General features: G+C 42.4%; 1 protein-coding gene across 1 annotated transcript in view; it reads left to right on the top strand.

The window, feature by feature from the left end:
- The window catches only part of coch (coagulation factor C homolog, cochlin (Limulus polyphemus)), a 67,157-nt gene that overhangs the window by 26,574 nt on the left and 22,581 nt on the right, over positions 1 to 18,002 (top strand). Inside the window, exons 7-10 of the mRNA XM_084307714.1 lie at positions 7,788 to 7,835; positions 12,810 to 12,957; positions 15,425 to 15,528; positions 16,290 to 16,516. Coding sequence (XP_084163840.1) covers positions 7,788 to 7,835; positions 12,810 to 12,957; positions 15,425 to 15,528; positions 16,290 to 16,516 — 527 coding nt within the window. The remainder of the gene's footprint in view (positions 1 to 7,787; positions 7,836 to 12,809; positions 12,958 to 15,424; positions 15,529 to 16,289; positions 16,517 to 18,002) is intronic.

Genomic DNA, 18,002 nt, shown 5'->3' with positions numbered 1-18,002 from the left:
CTGATAACAAACCATCACTACACCTGGGTAAAACAGAGTCTGCACCTGGCTCGCTGATAACAGACCATCACTACACCTGGGTAAAACAGAGTCCGCACCTGGCTCGCTGATAACAAACCATCACTACACCTGGGTAAAACAGAGTCTGCACCTGGCTCGCTGATAACAAACCATCACTACACCTGGGTAAAACAGAGTCTGCACCTGGCTCGCTGATAACAAACCATCACTACACCTGGGTAAAACAGAGTCTGCACCTGGCTCGCTGATAACAGACCATCACTACACCTGGGTAAAACAGAGTCTGCACCTGGCTCGCTGATAACAAACCATCACTACACCTGGGTAAAACAGAGTCTGCACCTGGCTCGCTGATAACAAACCATCACTACACCTGGGTAAAACAGAGTCTGCACCTGGCTCGCTGATAACAGACCATCACTACACCTGGGTAAAACAGAGTCTGCACCTGGCTCGCTGATAACAGACCATCACTACACCTGGGTAAAACAGAGTCTGCACCTGGCTCGCTGATAACAAACCATCACTACACCTGGTTAAAACAGAGTCTGCACCTGGCTCACTGATAACAGACCATCACTACACCTGGGTAAAACAGAGTCTGCACCTGGCTCGCTGATAACAAACCATCACTACACCTGGGTAAAACAGAGTCTGCACCTGGCTCGCTGATAACAGACCATCACTACACCTGGGTAAAACAGAGTCCATTCTGACATACCTGGGTTCCATCCTAGAGGCAAATCTTTCCTGTGACAAAATGGCAACCAATGTTATAAAAAAAAAAGTCAACCAACGACCTAGATTCCTGTACCGGATCTCCTCTCTGGTAAACAAGAATACCTTGAAGACTCTAACAGGAGCACTCATTCAAGGGTACTACGACTATGCGTGCACCTCATGGTACCAAAGCACCTCAAAGGCTGGTCAGACTACTGCTTGACCTTACTCCTAAAACCCACCTCATCCCTGCCCACTGACAGAGTACAGCAACTTGCAATGGGCCTGGTCTACAAGATACACTACACCACCAAGGTACCCATGTACATGTCGGAATACTTCCCAAAGGTCAGTGAATACCACGACCACAACACCAGAGGGAGCTCCACAAATCATGTTAAACCCAGATTCGGCTCAAACAAGGGACTAAACACGTTTCGCAATTATGCCACATCAATGTGGAACGCCCTACCCAAAGCTGTAAAGTAATGTGAATCCCTACCCACCTTCAAAACCGCTCTCAAAGAGCACCTACGGGAGGCTGCAATTCGAAACTGGCCCATGTAAACATCCAAACTCCCCCCCCCCCCACCCAACCCCCTCCCAGCGGCCCTTCCCAGGTAACACAAAAAAAAAGGCTATTTGACCAGAATTGCGACATGGCCGACTGGAGGGTTAAGTTAAACTTGTTGGAAGACGGTTGTCTAATAGAAATAAAACACCAAGGGTCGTGCCGCACCGTGATGCTGGCACCGTGATGCTGGCACCGCCGAGGCTGCAGCCGCTGGCACTGGGCTCAGAGCGGGGAGCGCCGTTGGATCAGCCAGGAGCTCACCGAATAGCTGACATAGCAACCCGGAACACTCCTTCAACACAACATCAATCTGACCGGAGATTATTCCCCATACAGTCTCCCAGGAGAGGACGTGTGAGGGAACACTACTATTCACCAAGCCTTCAAGAAGCTTGTTGAATGAACTGAAGCAAACATTAGTCAGCCACCCCCCCCCCCCCCCTTGGGTAATTGGAAAAACACGCACTTGGATTTCATACAGAACGTTGAAAATGGCCATACCATCTATCTTGTATTTTCTTCTAGTTTTTTTTTTTTTTTTTCGAACATTGAACTTGAGGTTCCATAATGTTCTGATGTGCAGTTATTGGGTCTCGTAGTAAATTGTATTAAATAAAATAAAATAAAATAAAAGCGCTCTCGCGCTTTTATTTTGAAGGCAAAACCGCACAGACCTCCATAGACGTGAAGCCAAGAGAGAGGTTGGCGTCATCATACCGTCTTGCTTTTGTGTTTGTAATGCAAGTGATGTTAACATTACCTGGAACACCTGGCACCTGTCGGTGTCAAAAACCTTTACATTTTAGTTTTCTGATTGCTTTTCTCTCCCTGGTTGGATAACTAACGTAGCATCAGCTAGCTAACTCACTACCACAGGTGATTTTGTGTGAAGGCAACCAAGCAACAGTGTTTGATAATAAGGGCTGACCCCTATTAGTCGATTAGTCGACTAATCGGTCGAAAGGAGCCGTAGTCGACTGGCCAACCTCTTAGTCGAATATATAAAATAAAAAATTAAATATTTATAATATTTTAAAAAAATTTATATCATTCTTTCCAAAAGAAAAGAGGCCTAGAAGCGTGGCTAACGCTAATGGCACGCATACCAGAGGCTAACTGCCTACGAAAACAGGCACAGAGGCACTGAAAGAGGATTTCACCCATCTAATGAACAGACTAGACTAGACAAATATCAAGATGTATCCATCAGTGGACCAATTGCATGCTTTTGCAGAGGACAAGAAGCCTTCAGTCGACTCCTTCAGACATTAAGCACCCCCACAGCCCAAATGGAATGATACAAAATTTAAAAAAAATTATAAATAAAAAATATATATATATATATTATATATATATATTTATTTTTTTGTCGACCAATAGTCGACTAACGGCAAATTTTGGCCAATCATAGCCGACCATCCAAATCCTTAGTCGGGGACAGCCCTTTGTTTATAGTTCTCGTGTGCAAATCCGAATACATTTCGTTACGCTTAGATTCTTTGTGCCACTGGTCTCTCATAGCAGGACCTCTCTCCACACTGTGTTAGCGCTGCGACAGCTGTCTACTAGAGTAGTAGTTTAGATTAGATTAAAATGTATTGTCATTATTCAGAAGTTTGGCATCCAACCAGAGTTCAAATGTAACAGTAAAGTGCAATAGTAATATACAATGTACAGGTGATTAAACTTGATATAAAATATATAAATTAGTACTACTGGAGGCGGCTGGGTGGCGCAGCGGACTAAGCGTCTGTCTACCACCGCAGAGACACTGGTATCGAATCCGGCTGTCAGCGTTGCCTCCGGCTTGGCCGGCCGTCATACTGACGCAATTGGCAGAGTCAGCGGGAGGGAAGCCGGTGGGTGGTAATCTGGTCGTTGTAAACAGCGACTCCTACAGGTCGGTCAGGGCGCCTGCACAGCGAGGAAGGGATCTGGGGGAGGTAGTGTGACCTCCCACTTGTTACACTCACCCAATGAGAGTCCGCGCTGGCAGGTGAAAAGAAGTGGCTGGCTGACTCCGCATGTATCGGAGGGGACATGTGATAGTATCTATCAACCCTCCCTAGACCGACCAGTGGGGGGCACATGCGAGCAACGACCAGGAAGGGGAGGGGGGGAATTGGCATGACTAAATTGGGATGGGAGAAAAAGTGGATAAAAAAATTTGTACTACTGGGTAATAGTGCTAATCAGATGTATGTACAGTGTTATAGTATCATATTATGTACAGTGATACAGGTATAAATACACTAGGGTAGTGTATCCGAGTGGATCACTAACCAGCTGAGCTAAAGGGTCCGATCCGTTAGCAGGTGCTGGTTGACTGTGACCGGCGACTCGTCAGTAGTCTACAGTCCCCCGTCCCCCCCGTCCCCCCCCGAGAAGCGTGTCCTTGCACGTCCTTCCGTCCACACGCAAACTTTCCTATGGTCCCAATTACTACGTGAACCTGGATACAGATTCACAGGGCAGTGAGATCCCACCACTGCCACCATTGTAACAAAGTGGATTTGAACCTGGGACCATAGGATCCACAGGCGGCCGCACTAACCAGCTGAGCTAGAGGGTCTGAGCCGTTAGCAGGTGCTGGTTGACTGCGACCGACTCGTTAGTAGTTTACAATAGTAAGTCATACTGGCCAGCAGCATAACTAGTCAAAGTAGATAAGGGATATATACAGATATAGATATAATATCTACATGCATGTAAAAAATATTATATGCAGGTATATACAGACCGATATGGATAAATATATATATATGGTAAATATAAATGTATTCATAATATATATAGTAGGAACAACCATAGAACTATATGAGGGAACCACTGAACTAAACCAACTAACTAATGTGAATGACCAATCAAATATGATTGAGAAGGGTTAAGGAGGGCAAAGAGAAATCAGTTAATAACAATCACAAAAATCTACCGTTTATACCACATTTAACCCTTTCACTACCACACTACAGAAGGTTAACCTTTCACTACCACACTACAACCTTTCACTACCACACTACAGACGGTTAAAACACGGTACGGTACGGTATCCTACAATTACTGTGTGATGCTTTTACTACGGTTAAACGAGGCTTGATTTGAGTATCAAGCTTAAGAGGACATTATTTTCTTGTTTATTTAAGTTTTTATACAGGATCGACAACCTATTATAATAATGATTATAATATACCATATTGACTTTGATTGTAAGACCCCTCCCCACCTCTTTGATAAGACTTGAAAAATATTTTTTGTAAGATAAAATCTTGTTTTTATAAAGAAAATTAAACTAAATCTGACCAGAATGCACCAGTAGTAATAGTAACACATTGAGAAGAAAAACTAAAACAAGGTAAGCTCATATTTATGTTTTAAATGAGACATCTCTTGTTTGGATCGGCCACATATTAAACTGTAGCCTACTGCTAGTATAACCGGTCTTATTTGACATGCCCTGAGTGGGAGTTGAACCCCCGGTCTCCCGCACCGCGGGCGGCATCACAGACCACTATACCAGGGGTTCACAAACTTTTCAGGCCGGGACCCAGAAAATAAGGCGTCAGAGAGCCGCGGCCCAATGCACATCGTCAGGCTTTTTTTTTCTTCTTTTTTTTTGCCAGGCGACCGATTTTTTAAGCCAAATATCACTTCAATCCTATTAAGTTAGTTCAAGTTAGTTATTCATTTATATGTGCTATTTATGAGAGGGCTAACTTGTTGCAAAATAATAATGATAATAATAATAGCCTCATTAAAATACTATTGTTGCTTCGGTTGTTTTCAGCGTTTTATGTGCATAATCTGTTATTTAGTTTGAAATGTTCGTTGAAATAAGTAGATTTTTCGTTTTTGTTTATTTATTAAGTTAATATAAAACCATATAGTCACATTTTAGAATACAATAGAATAGAATTTTAGAATACAACTAGAAACACTGTCCTGGCCTGTCCTGTTCAGTGGCCTTTTTTTGGAAATCATCTCGCGGCCCTCCCGTGGCTGCTCGCGGCCCACCTTTGGGTCGCGACCCCGACTTTGGGAACCACTGCACTATACCAAGAGGTGAATTCACTTTTTAGTAATGGGTCTGGATGCCTCTGGGGAGTGAGTTTACTTGCAGTACCGCTTAACGTCCACAGTCACTTCACTATACACAGTCCATCGTGACTGTAGGATAGACACACGGTACCTCCGTTACACTGGGCCTATTTCTAACATAGTTTTACCATCTAAAGTGAGAAATAAGTTATATTTTTAATTAGACTCTGCCTTGTTGATCACCATGACCTTAAAACCCTTTCACTGCCACACGACAGCAGGTTAACCCTTTCACTGCCACGCTACAGAAGGTTAACCCTTTACTATCACACTACCGACGGTAACCGTGTGGTAGTAAAGGGTTAACCTTCTGTAGTGTGGCAGTGAAGGGGTTAACGTTGGCATTATTCTCCTCTGCAGACCTCGATTAACTTGGCAAACCTTTAAGGATTTAAGAGGTGAATTCAATATGGAAGTAGAGGCGTTCATGGAAAGAACAGGTGCTCCTTGAGAATGTTTTATAAACCGAATGTATTTGGCTCAGAGAGAGAGTGGACCCCTGCTGAGCTGATGGATCGCTGCTGAAATATCCCTCTCTGGCTGCCGGAGACTAAAACCATCTTTACACAGAGAGACCAGAGACTAAAACCATCTTTACACAGAGAGACCAGAGACTAAAACCATCTTTACACAGAGAGACCAGAGACTAAAACCATCTTTACACAGAGAGCCCTAGAGACTAAAACCATCTTTACACAGAGAGCCCTAGAGACTAAAACCATCTTTACACAGAGAGCCCTAGAGACTAACGCTGTCTTTACACAGAGAGACTAAAACCGTCTTTACACAGAGAGACTAAAACCATCTTTACACAGAGAGACTAAAACCATCTTTACACAGAGAGACTAAAACCATCTTTACACAGAGAGACTAAAACCGTCTTTACACAGAGAGACTAAAACCATCTTTACACAGAGAGACCAGAGACTAAAACCATCTTTACACAGAGAGCAGCAGAGACTAACGCTGTCTTTACACAGAGAGACTAAAACCGTCTTTACACAGAGAGACTAAAACCATCTTTACACAGAGAGACCAGAGACTAAAACCATCTTTACACAGAGAGACTAAAACCATCTTTACACAGAGAGACTAAAACCATCTTTACACAGAGAGACTAAAACCGTCTTCACACAGAGAGCACCAGAGACTAAAACCATCTTTACACAGAGAGACCAGAGACTAAAACCATCTTTACACAGAGAGACTAAAACCATCTTTACACAGAGAGACTAAAACCATCTTTACACAGAGAGACCAGAGACTAAAACCATCTTTACACAGAGAGACTAAAACCATCTTTACACAGAGAGACTAAAACCGTCTTCACACAGAGAGCACCAGAGACTAAAACCATCTTTACACAGAGAGACCAGAGACTAAAACCATCTTTACACAGAGAGACCAGAGACTAAAACCATCTTTACACAGAGAGACTAAAACCATCTTTACACAGAGAGACCAGAGACTAAAACCATCTTTACACAGAGAGACCAGAGACTAAAACCATCTTTACACAGAGAGACTAAAACCATCTTTACACAGAGAGACCAGAGACTAAAACCATCTTTACACAGAGCGCACCAGAGACTAAAACCATCTTTACACAGAGAGACCAGAGACTAAAACCATCTTTACACAGAGAGACTAAAACCATCTTTACACAGAGAGACCAGAGACTAAAACCATCTTTACACAGAGAGACCAGAGACTAAAACCATCTTTACACAGAGAGACTAAAACCATCTTTACACAGAGAGACCAGAGACTAAAACCATCTTTACACAGAGAGACTAAAACCATCTTTACACAGAGCGCACCAGAGACTAAAACCATCTTTACACAGAGAGACTAAAACCATCTTTACACAGAGAGCACCAGATTGCCTGGTCCAGATTAAATGGCCTATTATTGACTGGTCCAAATTAAACTGTCTTTTATTGACTGGTCCACATGATACAGTCTTTTATTGCCTGGTCCAGATTAAATGGCCTGTTATTGACTGGTCCAAATTAAACTGTCTTTTATTGACTGGTCCAAATTAAACTGTCTTTTATTGCCTGGACCTGATACAGTCTTTTATTGCCTGGTCCACATGATACAGTCCTTTATTGCCTGGTCCAGATTAAACGGTCTGTTAAATACTAAATACAACAGCCTCTCTGATGGCTTCAGCAGAACCCGTCTGTCTTCATCCAGAACTCAGTGAGTAATGAGCAGACATGCTTCTCTCCCTCCCACAGCAACGACAAACACAGACCAACGCAACCTGATCTGAGCCTTTGTGTGTGTGTGTGTGTGTGTGTGTGTGTGTGTGTGTGTGTGTGTCTGTGTGTGTGCATCTCTGTGTGTGTGTGTGTGTGTGTTTGTCTTGCAGCAAAGAAGAAGCTGACAGTAAAGAAAGTACTGACTGGAGGAAATAAAGGTATGTCAATCAATAATCAATCAATTAATCAATCAATTCGATTCTGTATTTGATTTGATTTGATTTGATTTTATTAGGGATCCCCATTAGCTGGTGCGATAGCAACCAGCTAGTCTTCCTGGGGTCCACACACAAAAAAACACACAAAAACAATCACTATTGCAAAAAACAAAATTATTAAAAGTCAGTACACACAATGCATAATGAACCTACTGTAACAATTAATATAGCTAAAATTACATTAGTGTAAAACAAAAACAAAAAATTACTTAACAGTGTTAAAAACAATTTAAAAACAATTTAAGATTCTTTTTAAAAGTGAATCTACTGTAAATGCAGCAGAGGTTCCGAGGCAGGCCATTCCACAGAGTTAATGCTCTAAAAATAAAAGATCTCCCCAGAGCGCTGGTTCTAGGACCTGGCAATTCAAGCTGCCCACTACTGGAACCTCTAGTGTAATGCTCGTGCACAGTATTACTAAAAACAATCTGATTATGTATAAAAACAGGAGTCTTACTGCTCATGACCAACTTGAACAGCACAAGTATATTAAAAGACAATCTATTTTCAACGTTAAGCCAAGAGAGGCGGGCATGCATACGGCTCACATTAGACCTTAGTGAGCAGCCCAGTACCAACCGTGCTGCCCTGTTCTGGACCACCTGGAGCTTCCTGAGGTCACCACTGGCAGCAGATGACCACATCGCAGAGCAATAGTCAAGATTATTTAGATTATTATTATTTATTATTAGTATTACTTCCCTTGCATCTGGAATTAACATAGGGACACAATTATTTTCTTAAAAGTGTGGAGTGAAACAGTCTTAATTGTTATTGTTTATTGTCTGTTTATCACTATATATTCTTACGTTATTTGTTATTGTATGTTTTGTCTTTTTTTTTGTGGAAAATATATATATAAAAGAAAAACGTTTGATCCAAAAAAAAATATATATATAAGTATGGAGTGAGACTAGGGGTGTAACAGTACACAAAAACCACGGTTCGGTACGTACCTCGGTTTTGAAGTCAGTTCAGTACGGGTTTTCGGTACAGTGGGGGAAAGTTTGGCTTCCCATGTTCCGCTCAGGGGTGATGTAGTGTGCAGTAACTGTTAAGTAGGGCTGTCAACGAATATGGTTCTTCTAGCTCTGGCTTGTCGTTTGCGTTCGCACTATGAGGCTCTCAGTGGCGCAGCGTGGGCTGAACGAACAACATCAGGCCCTTTGTAAGTTATATTTTGGGAAGGAGGTGAACTTGGAGTTTTGAATTTAGTTCCGCACGCAAGAAAAAGGTTCCGCACGTGCGTCCCATTAGCGATTAAAATATTCGTGTATTCGTTCTATACACGGCGCCTACGGAACCAAAGGTCCCGTACAGAAACGGTTCGGTTTTTTCTAATTTCCCAAAATGTTTGGCGTGTTCCTTTGAAACAATCCAGATCTGGTAAACACATAATAGCTTCACACTTGGAACACACAAATCAGATTACTGTACAGATTATTTAGAATTTATAAAAAATACATTTGAACCCAGCAGTGAAACTGAAAGATAACTCATGCAGGGCATACTATGCAATGAAGAATCAAGAATCAAGATTCAAGGGCGGCTGGGTGGCGCAGCGGACATTGCGCTCGTCACCAACGCAAGAGACACCGGGTTCAAATCCGGCTGTCTGCGTTGCCTCCGGCTTGGGCCGGCCGTCATACTAACTCAATTGGCAGAGTTAGCGGGTGGAAGTCGATGGGTGGTAATCTGGACGTTGTGGACAGCGACTCCTACAGGTCGGTTGGGGGAATGCCTGCACAGCAGAGACAGGAAATAGCGGGGGTAGTGTGAGCCTCCCACACATTACTCCTCGCCAATGAGAGTCCACGCTGGCAGGTGAAAAGATGTGACAGGCTGCCTCCTCGTGTACCGGAGGGGACACACGATGCAAGGCTTCTATCCTCCCTACAACCGACCTGCAGGGGTGTAAAAAGTACCCAGAAATTATACTTAAGTGAAAGTATGGGTACCGTCTCAAAATCGGACTCAAGTAAAAGTCAAAGTATCTGGCTAAAAACACACTTGAGTAAAAGTCAAAAGGTCCTACTTTTAAATGTACTAAAAAGTAAAAGTAAATTTCTTTTGGAAAGGGATAGACCAGGGATCTCAAACTCATTCCATCGTGGGCCAAGTTTTCATTTTAACTATACATTGCACCAGGTGAGTTAGTTGAAGAGGTGAGCCAATTTGTGAAATCATCAGCTGGCGTTTAGGCAAGGCTGGAATGAAACCAAGCATACACTCTGCCCACAATGGAATGTGTTCTGACAATGCTGAAATGAAAGAACAGAGGACACTTTTTTTGCATTAAAATTATTTAATGCACTTCTCCATTGAAGGTAAACTAACATGGACGGCATTCACATCACAGCATGCAGAATATCACAATATTAAAAACAGAATGGTGTATCCTGAATAATATCACAATATTAACCACAGCATACTGGATTATCCTGAATAATATCACAATATTAAAGGCAGAATACTGGAGTACCCTGAATAATATCACAATATTAAAGACAGAATACTGGAGTACCCTGAATAATATCACAATATTAAAGACAGAATACTGGAGTACCCTGAATAATATCACAATATTAAAGACAGAATACTGGAGTACCCTGAATAATATCACAATATTAAAGACAGAATACTGGAGTACCCTGAATAATATCACAATATTAAAGACAGAATACTGGAGTACCCTGAATAATATCACAATATTAACCACAGCATAATGCGGTCTATTCTTCTGATAGCAGGTGTTTAATCAAAGATCCCCACTTTCTAGTGTTGCACAAGGACCAATCAGCATGGGTATGGGCGGGTTTATTTTCCATTGATGGGGATTTGATTGGCTGTTTACCTGCGGTCGCAGGATTAATAACGTTAATGTTAGTTCGGCCAGATAAACAATTAAAATATACTAATTAAAATGGTTGGACCTGTGAGATTTGTACTTTGTAGGTCTGCATTTTAAATGTAAGGAGTAAAAAGTATGTTTTTTTTCTCTGAAATGTAATGGAGTAAAAGTACAAAGTATACAAACCTAATAATACTCGAGTAAAGTACAAATCCCCCAAAACAGTACTTAAGTATTGTAACGAAGTACAATTACTCAAGTACTTTACACCCCTGCTGGCCTGTGGGGGGCATATGCAAGCAACGTTCAAGACAGGGGAGGGGAGAATTGGAAACAGCGAAATTGGGATGGGAGAAAAATAAGGAGAAAAAGTGGATAAAAAAAAAAAAATCAAGAATCAAGAGGTTTATTTGTCACATACATACCAGGGCATACAGTGAAATGCGGGTGGTCATGCCCGCATCGATTGTGCAATAATACAATAATAAAATAGACATAGAAAAAAGAAATAAACAGGTAAGACACAAGGTGTGCTTTGTTAAAAATAGACATGCTAAGTTCCTGAGAAACTGGTTCCTATGTACACTACTATACGATATAAAATGTTAACTCTCTCACTATTATACTTAATGTATCTAAACTATACTATACAATACCTCATTCCTTTAAAGTGACATTTTGTGATGTTCAAATGTAGTCATGGAACCTGTTCTCATGGTAGCGAGGTGTGGAAATCTTGCATTTAGAGGAGTTCTGAAAATCCTCTTGCATGTCTCCGGGGAAAACCAAAAGCATCTTCAGAGCCAAGAGCGTGTGCGTGTGCGTGTGCGTGCGTGCACGCGTGTGTGTCAAGCTGTTAAACCATTCTCATCCCGTTTCACACAGTAGAAACCACTGCGGTATCATTCATACCAGTGATAGTAGATCTATAGAACATATTCACTAGACAGACTATAGGCTATCTGCTTACTGTATATACAGTACATCTGCTCAATAGGCCTATTCACCCCCACAGACCACAGTTCATGAATACTGCATTATAATAACATGGTTCATTGTGAGAAGCCACCAGATGTGTAGAGGATACGTTGAATACCAGCCGATCACTGGATATCACAGACCGGAACAATATCATCCCTCTCTTTCTTTCTTTCTTTCTTTCTTTCTTTCTTTCTTTCTTTCTTTCTTTCTTTCTTTCTTTCTTTCTTTCTTTCTTTCTTTCTTTCTTTCTCTCTTTCTTTCTTTCTTTCTTTCTTTCTTTCTTTCTTTCTTTCTTTCTTTCTTTCTTTCTTTCTTTCTTTCTTTCTTTCTTGTTATTTCTCTCTTTCTCTCTTCATCTCTCTCTCCATCTCTCTCTTTCTCTCTATCGCTCTCTTCCTCTCTCTCCATATCTCTCTTTCTCTCCTCTCTCTCTTTCTCTCTCTCCTCTCTCTCTCTCCTATCTCTCTCTCTCTCTCTTTCTCTCTCTTTCTATCTCAACAACTGACTTTACTAAAATTAAGCAAATATGATTCTGCATATTTTACTAAAGATCACGTTTATATAGAGGATATTTTACTAAAGAGTACGTTTATATAGAGGATATTTTACTAAAGAGTACATTTATATAGAAGATATTTGACTAAAGACTACATTTATATAGAAGATATTTGACTAAAGACTACATTTATATATAGAAGATATTTGACTAAAGACTACATTCATATAATAGAGGATATTTTTACTAAAGACTACATTTATATAGAAGATATTTGACTAAAGACTACATTTATATAGAAGATATTTGACTAAAGACTACATTTATATCGAAGATATTTGACTAAAGACTACATTTATATAGAAGATATTTGACTAAAGACTACATTTATATATAGAAGATATTTGACTAAAGACTACATTCATATAATAGAGGATATTTTTACTAACGACTACATTTATATAGAAGATATTTTATTAAAAAAAAAAGTACATTTATATAGAAGACATTTGACTAAAGATTGCATCTCTAAATTATACAAAGGCAAAATTCCAACTTGGTGAATGTTATCCGTGACTGTGTCCAGACTGCCAGATGGAGATTGCGGTGGTGATGGACAGCAGTAACAACATCGGCAAGAGGAGATACACCCTCCAGAAGTCCTTCGTCAGCAGACTGGCCACCATGCTGCGAGTCGGACCCCACGGACCTCACGTCGGAGTGATCCAGACCAGGTGAGACACACAGACCTCACGTCGGAGTGATTCAGACCAGGTGAGACCTCACGTCGGAGTGATCCAGACCAGGTGAGACCTCACGTTGGAGTGATTCAGACCAGGTGAGACCTCACGTTGGAGTGATTCAGACCAGGTGAGACCTCACGTCGGAGTGATTCAGACCAGGTGAGACAGATACAGACCTCACGTCGGAGTGATTCAGACCAGGTGAGACAGAGACAGACCTCACGTTGGAGTGATTCAGACCAGGTGAGACAGAGACAGACCTCACGTTGGAGTGATTCAGACCAGGTGAGACAGATACAGACCTCACGTCGGAGTGATTCAGACCAGGTGAGACAGAGACAGACCTCACGTTGGAGTGATTCAGACCAGGTGAGACAGAGACAGACCTCACGTTGGAGTGATTCAGACCAGGTGAGACAGAGACGGACCTCACGTCGGAGTGATTCAGACCAGGTGAGACAGATACAGACCTCACGTCGGAGTGATTCAGACCAGGTGAGACAGATACAGACCTCACGTCGGAGTGATTCAGACCAGGTGAGACAGAGACAGACCTCACGTCGGAGTGATTCAGACGAGGTGAGACAGAGACAGACCTCACGTCGGAGTGATCCAGACCAGGTGAGACAGAGACAGACCTCATGTTGGAGTGATCCAGACCAGGTGAGACAGAGACAGACCTCATGTTGGAGTGATCCAGACGAGGTGAGACAGACAGGAAACACACAGGGCGGGATCCACAAAGAAGGGTGATTGATTGATTGAAAACTTTATTAACAGATTGCAGAATGGGTACAATACAGTACGGCTCAATACACACAATTGTTAAGGGGATGCAGACCAGAGAAAGACTTCCGTCTTGTTTACATCAGGGTCCCCCATTTTCAATTCATAATGAATTGTAAGTAAGGGTGCAATTAGCACCGTGCAATCCATTCTTTGTGTATCCCGCCCTCTGTGTGTCTACAACTAATCCAATACAGGAGCAGAGTAGAAACAGTAAAAAAAGAAGAAGAAAAAAACAGACGGTATAAAATATAAAAGGACAAATGCTACGGTTGATATCAAAATCCCCTAAAGTGCATATCATAGTAAAGTGCATAATGCATAGAGGCACAATTTACAGTAAAAGTGCATAATAATCAAAGTGCGTGATGCACAGACACACAGAAACAGCACTTCCACAACCTGACTAATAACACACCAAATAAAAATATAGGATAATATACAAATCTAGCAGACCTCATGTTGGAGTTATTCAGACCAGGTGAGACATGCGGACCTCATGTTGGACAGTGTGGTTTAGTTCTATCTCTGTTGTAACAGGTAGCCAGACAGTGTGGTTTAGTTATATCTGTAACAGGTAGCCAGACAGTGTGGTTTAGTTATATATCTGTTGTAATAGGTAGCCAGACAGTGTGGTTTAGTTATATCTCTGCTGTAACAGGTAGCCAGACAGTGTGGTTTAGTTATATCTCTGCTGTAATAGGTAGCCAGACAGTGTGGTTTAGTTATATCTCTGCTGTAACAGGTAGCCAGACAGTGTGGTTTAGTTATATCTCTGCTGTAACAGGTAGCCAGACAGTGTGGTTTAGTTATATCTCTGCTGTAACAGGTAGCCAGACAGTGTGGTTTAGTTATATCTCTGTTGTATCAGGTAGCCAGACAGTGTGGTTTAGTTATATCTCTGCTGTAACAGGTAGCCAGACAGTGTGGTTTAGTTATATCTCTGCTGTAACAGGTAGCCAGACAGTGTGGTTTAGTTATATCTCTGCTGTAATAGGTAGCCAGACAGTGTGGTTTAGTTATATCTCTGCTGTAACAGGTAGCCAGACAGTGTGGTTTAGTTATATCTCTGCTGTAACAGGTAGCCAGACAGTGTGGTTTAGTTATATCTCTGCTGTAACAGGTAGCCAGACAGTGTGGTTTAGTTATATCTCTGTTGTATCAGGTAGCCAGACAGTGTGGTTTAGTTATATCTCTGTTGTAATAGGTAGCCAGACAGTGTGGTTTAGTTATATCTGTAATAGGTAGCCAGACAGTGTGGTTTAGTTATATCTGTAATAGGTAGCCAGACAGTGTGGTTTAGTTATATCTGTAATAGGTAGCCAGACAGTGTGGTTTAGTTCTATCTCTGCTGTAATAGGTAGTCAGACAGTGTGATTTAGTTATATTTCTGCTGTAATAGGTAGCCAGACAGTGTGGTTTAGTTCTATCTGTAATAGGTAGCCAGACAGTGTGGTTTAGTTCTATCTGTAATAGGTAGCCAGACAGTGTGGTTTAGTTATATCTGTAATAGGTAGCCAGACAGTGTGATTTAGTGATTTATGTTTGAATCTATAATGTTTGATTTCTATGCATGTTGATTTGATCTGCGTGTGTGTGTATGCGTGCTTGTGTGTGCGTGTGTGTGTGTGTGCGTGCGTGTGTGTGTGTGTGTGTGTGTGTGTGTGTACAGTGATTCTCCGAAAACAGACTTCTACCTGACCAACTACACTCAGCCTAAAGACCTGCTGTTCGCCATCAAGGAGCTTTCTTACATGGGAGGAGACACTAATACAGGTAACTCACACGCATGCATGCACACTCACATTGTACACACACAGCTGGTTTATCCTCCACTACATCCTGCATGGTAATAAAAAGGTGATTAAACTGAGTTTAGGTGGTTTATCAATCAATCAATCAATCAAATCCTTTATTTAACCAGATAAGCATCATTGAGATTAAAATCTCTTTTTCAAGAGCGATCCGGCCAAGCAAGGCAGCGGAAAGTTTCAACATAAAAAAAAGAACATCACAATAAAATACAGATAAAACAATTGGCTTTGAATTCTCCGAGGGTGACCAGTCCTGGTAATTGTAGGTCCTCCTGTGTCTTGTTCCAGGATGAAGGAGCAGCGTATTTAAAAGCCCTTTTTCCCAATTCAGTTCTCATATAGGGAACAGCCAGTGTTAGAGCAGCGTGAGAACGAAGGGCATACTTGTATTGCTTCGTGCACAGAAGCACGCTTAGGTACGACGAGGGAACCAGCTTAAGCAGAGCTTTGTGCACAAGAGAGAGAGCCATCGAGAAAAGCGCCGTACTTGTAGAGATGGGTAACTTGCAATAGACCTGTCTCAAACCCTGCCCTCTTTTCTTGATCCTCCAATCACAACTGTCGCTTACCTCGGACAAACCAAGTTTGTCCGAGGTAAGCGACAGCTGTGATTGGAGGATCAAGAAAAGAGGGCAGGGTTTGAGACAGGTCCATTATGGCATATAGGGTGCATCAATGGTCCTCCACTGCACCCCTGTCCCCCCCTCCGTATCGTCCCTCCAGGCAAAGCCATCAAGCACACGGCGGAGACGTTCTTCCTGCCGGAGAGGGGCGTGCGGCGGGGTCATCCCAAGGTCATGGTGGTGCTGGTCGACGGGTGGCCGTCGGACGACCTGGAGCACGCCGCCCTGGTGGCCCGGGAGTCCGGCATCAACGTGTTCCTGGTGTCCGTGGCCCGGCCCGCCCCGGAGGAGCTGCCCATGGTGCGGGACAGGAACTTCGTGAAGAAGGTAGGAGCCTGTGTGTCTGATGGAGAAGACGATGTGCGAGACGTCCCTGTTTAGACCGAGATTCAGACTCAGACTCAGATTCAGACTCAGATTCAGATTCTGATTCAGATTCAGATTCACATTAAGATTCACATTAAGATTCACATTAAGATTCACATTCAGATTCACATTCAGATTCAGATTCACATTAAGATTCAGATTCACATTAAGATTCACATTAAGATTCACATTCAGATTCAGATTCACATTAAGATTCAGATTCAGATTCAGATTCTGATTCAGATTCACATTCAGATTCACATTCAGATTCTGATTCAGATTCACATTAAGATTCACATTCAGATTCACATTCAGATTCAGATTCACATTAAGATTCAGATTCACATTAAGATTCACATTAAGATTCACATTAAGATTCACATTCAGATTCAGATTCACATTAAGATTCAGATTCAGATTCTGATTCAGATTCACATTCAGATTCACATTCAGATTCAGATTCACATTAAGATTCACATTCAGATTCACATTCAGATTCAGATTCACATTCAGATTCACATTCAGATTCAGATTCACATTCAGATTCACATTCAGATTCAGATTCAGATTCACATTAAGATTCACATTCAGATGACTTTATTCACCATATTGCAGTACAAATGGAAACGTGATTTGACGTTTGCAGTGCATGCTTTTTATTTTTTTTCACAATTAAGAACGACACAACAGTAAATTAATATTTATAAGTCAAGTGCAAGACAGGACAGAACAGTGAGACAACAATAAGACTGTGAAAGTGCAGTGGTGGGGGACATGGATACAGTGCAGCACAAAGTCCAGAAGAAGTCCAGCCCTAGCAGCTCGCCATAGAGGGGGGGGGGGGGGAGCAGGGGGACACCTGACTTGTTTACCAGGCGAGCTGCTGAGGGGAAGAAACTCAGTCTGTGACGGGACTTTAGTGTCCTGGGCAGCCGTAGCCGCCTGCCGTGGGGGAGCATGTTGAAGAGGTCGTGACCCGGGTGGGCGGGGTCAGCCATGATCTCCCTCGCCCTCCTCAAGGCCCTGGTGGAGTGTAGGGACTCGAGGGAGGGAAGGGGGCAGCCGATCACCCTCTCTCCGCCGAGCGTATCACCCGCTGCAGCTTGGCCTTGTCCCTGACCGTGGCTGCAGGGAACCAGGTGATGATGGAGAGGGTGAGGATGGACTGGATGATGGCGGTGTAGAACTGGACCATCATGGTCCTCGGCAGCCTATGACGGTCCTATGGTAGTATGTAATACAGTACAGTCTCTCTCTCTCTCTACAGACAGTATGTAACGTCTGTCTCTCTCCCTCTCTCTCTCTCTCTACAGGCAGTATGTAACGTCTGTCTCTCTCTCTCTCTCTCTCTACATACAGTATGTAACGTCTGTCTGTCTCTCTCTCTCTCTCTCTCTCTCTCTCTCTCTCTCTACAGGCAGTATGTAACGTCTGTCTCTTTCTCTCT

This window comes from Notolepis coatsorum (assembly GCF_963971535.1).
Source record: "Notolepis coatsorum genome assembly, chromosome: 2".
NCBI lineage: Eukaryota > Metazoa > Chordata > Actinopteri > Aulopiformes > Paralepididae > Notolepis > Notolepis coatsorum.
The sequence above is the reverse complement of the archived record's forward strand: the minus strand, read 5'-3'. Positions and strand labels throughout refer to the sequence as shown.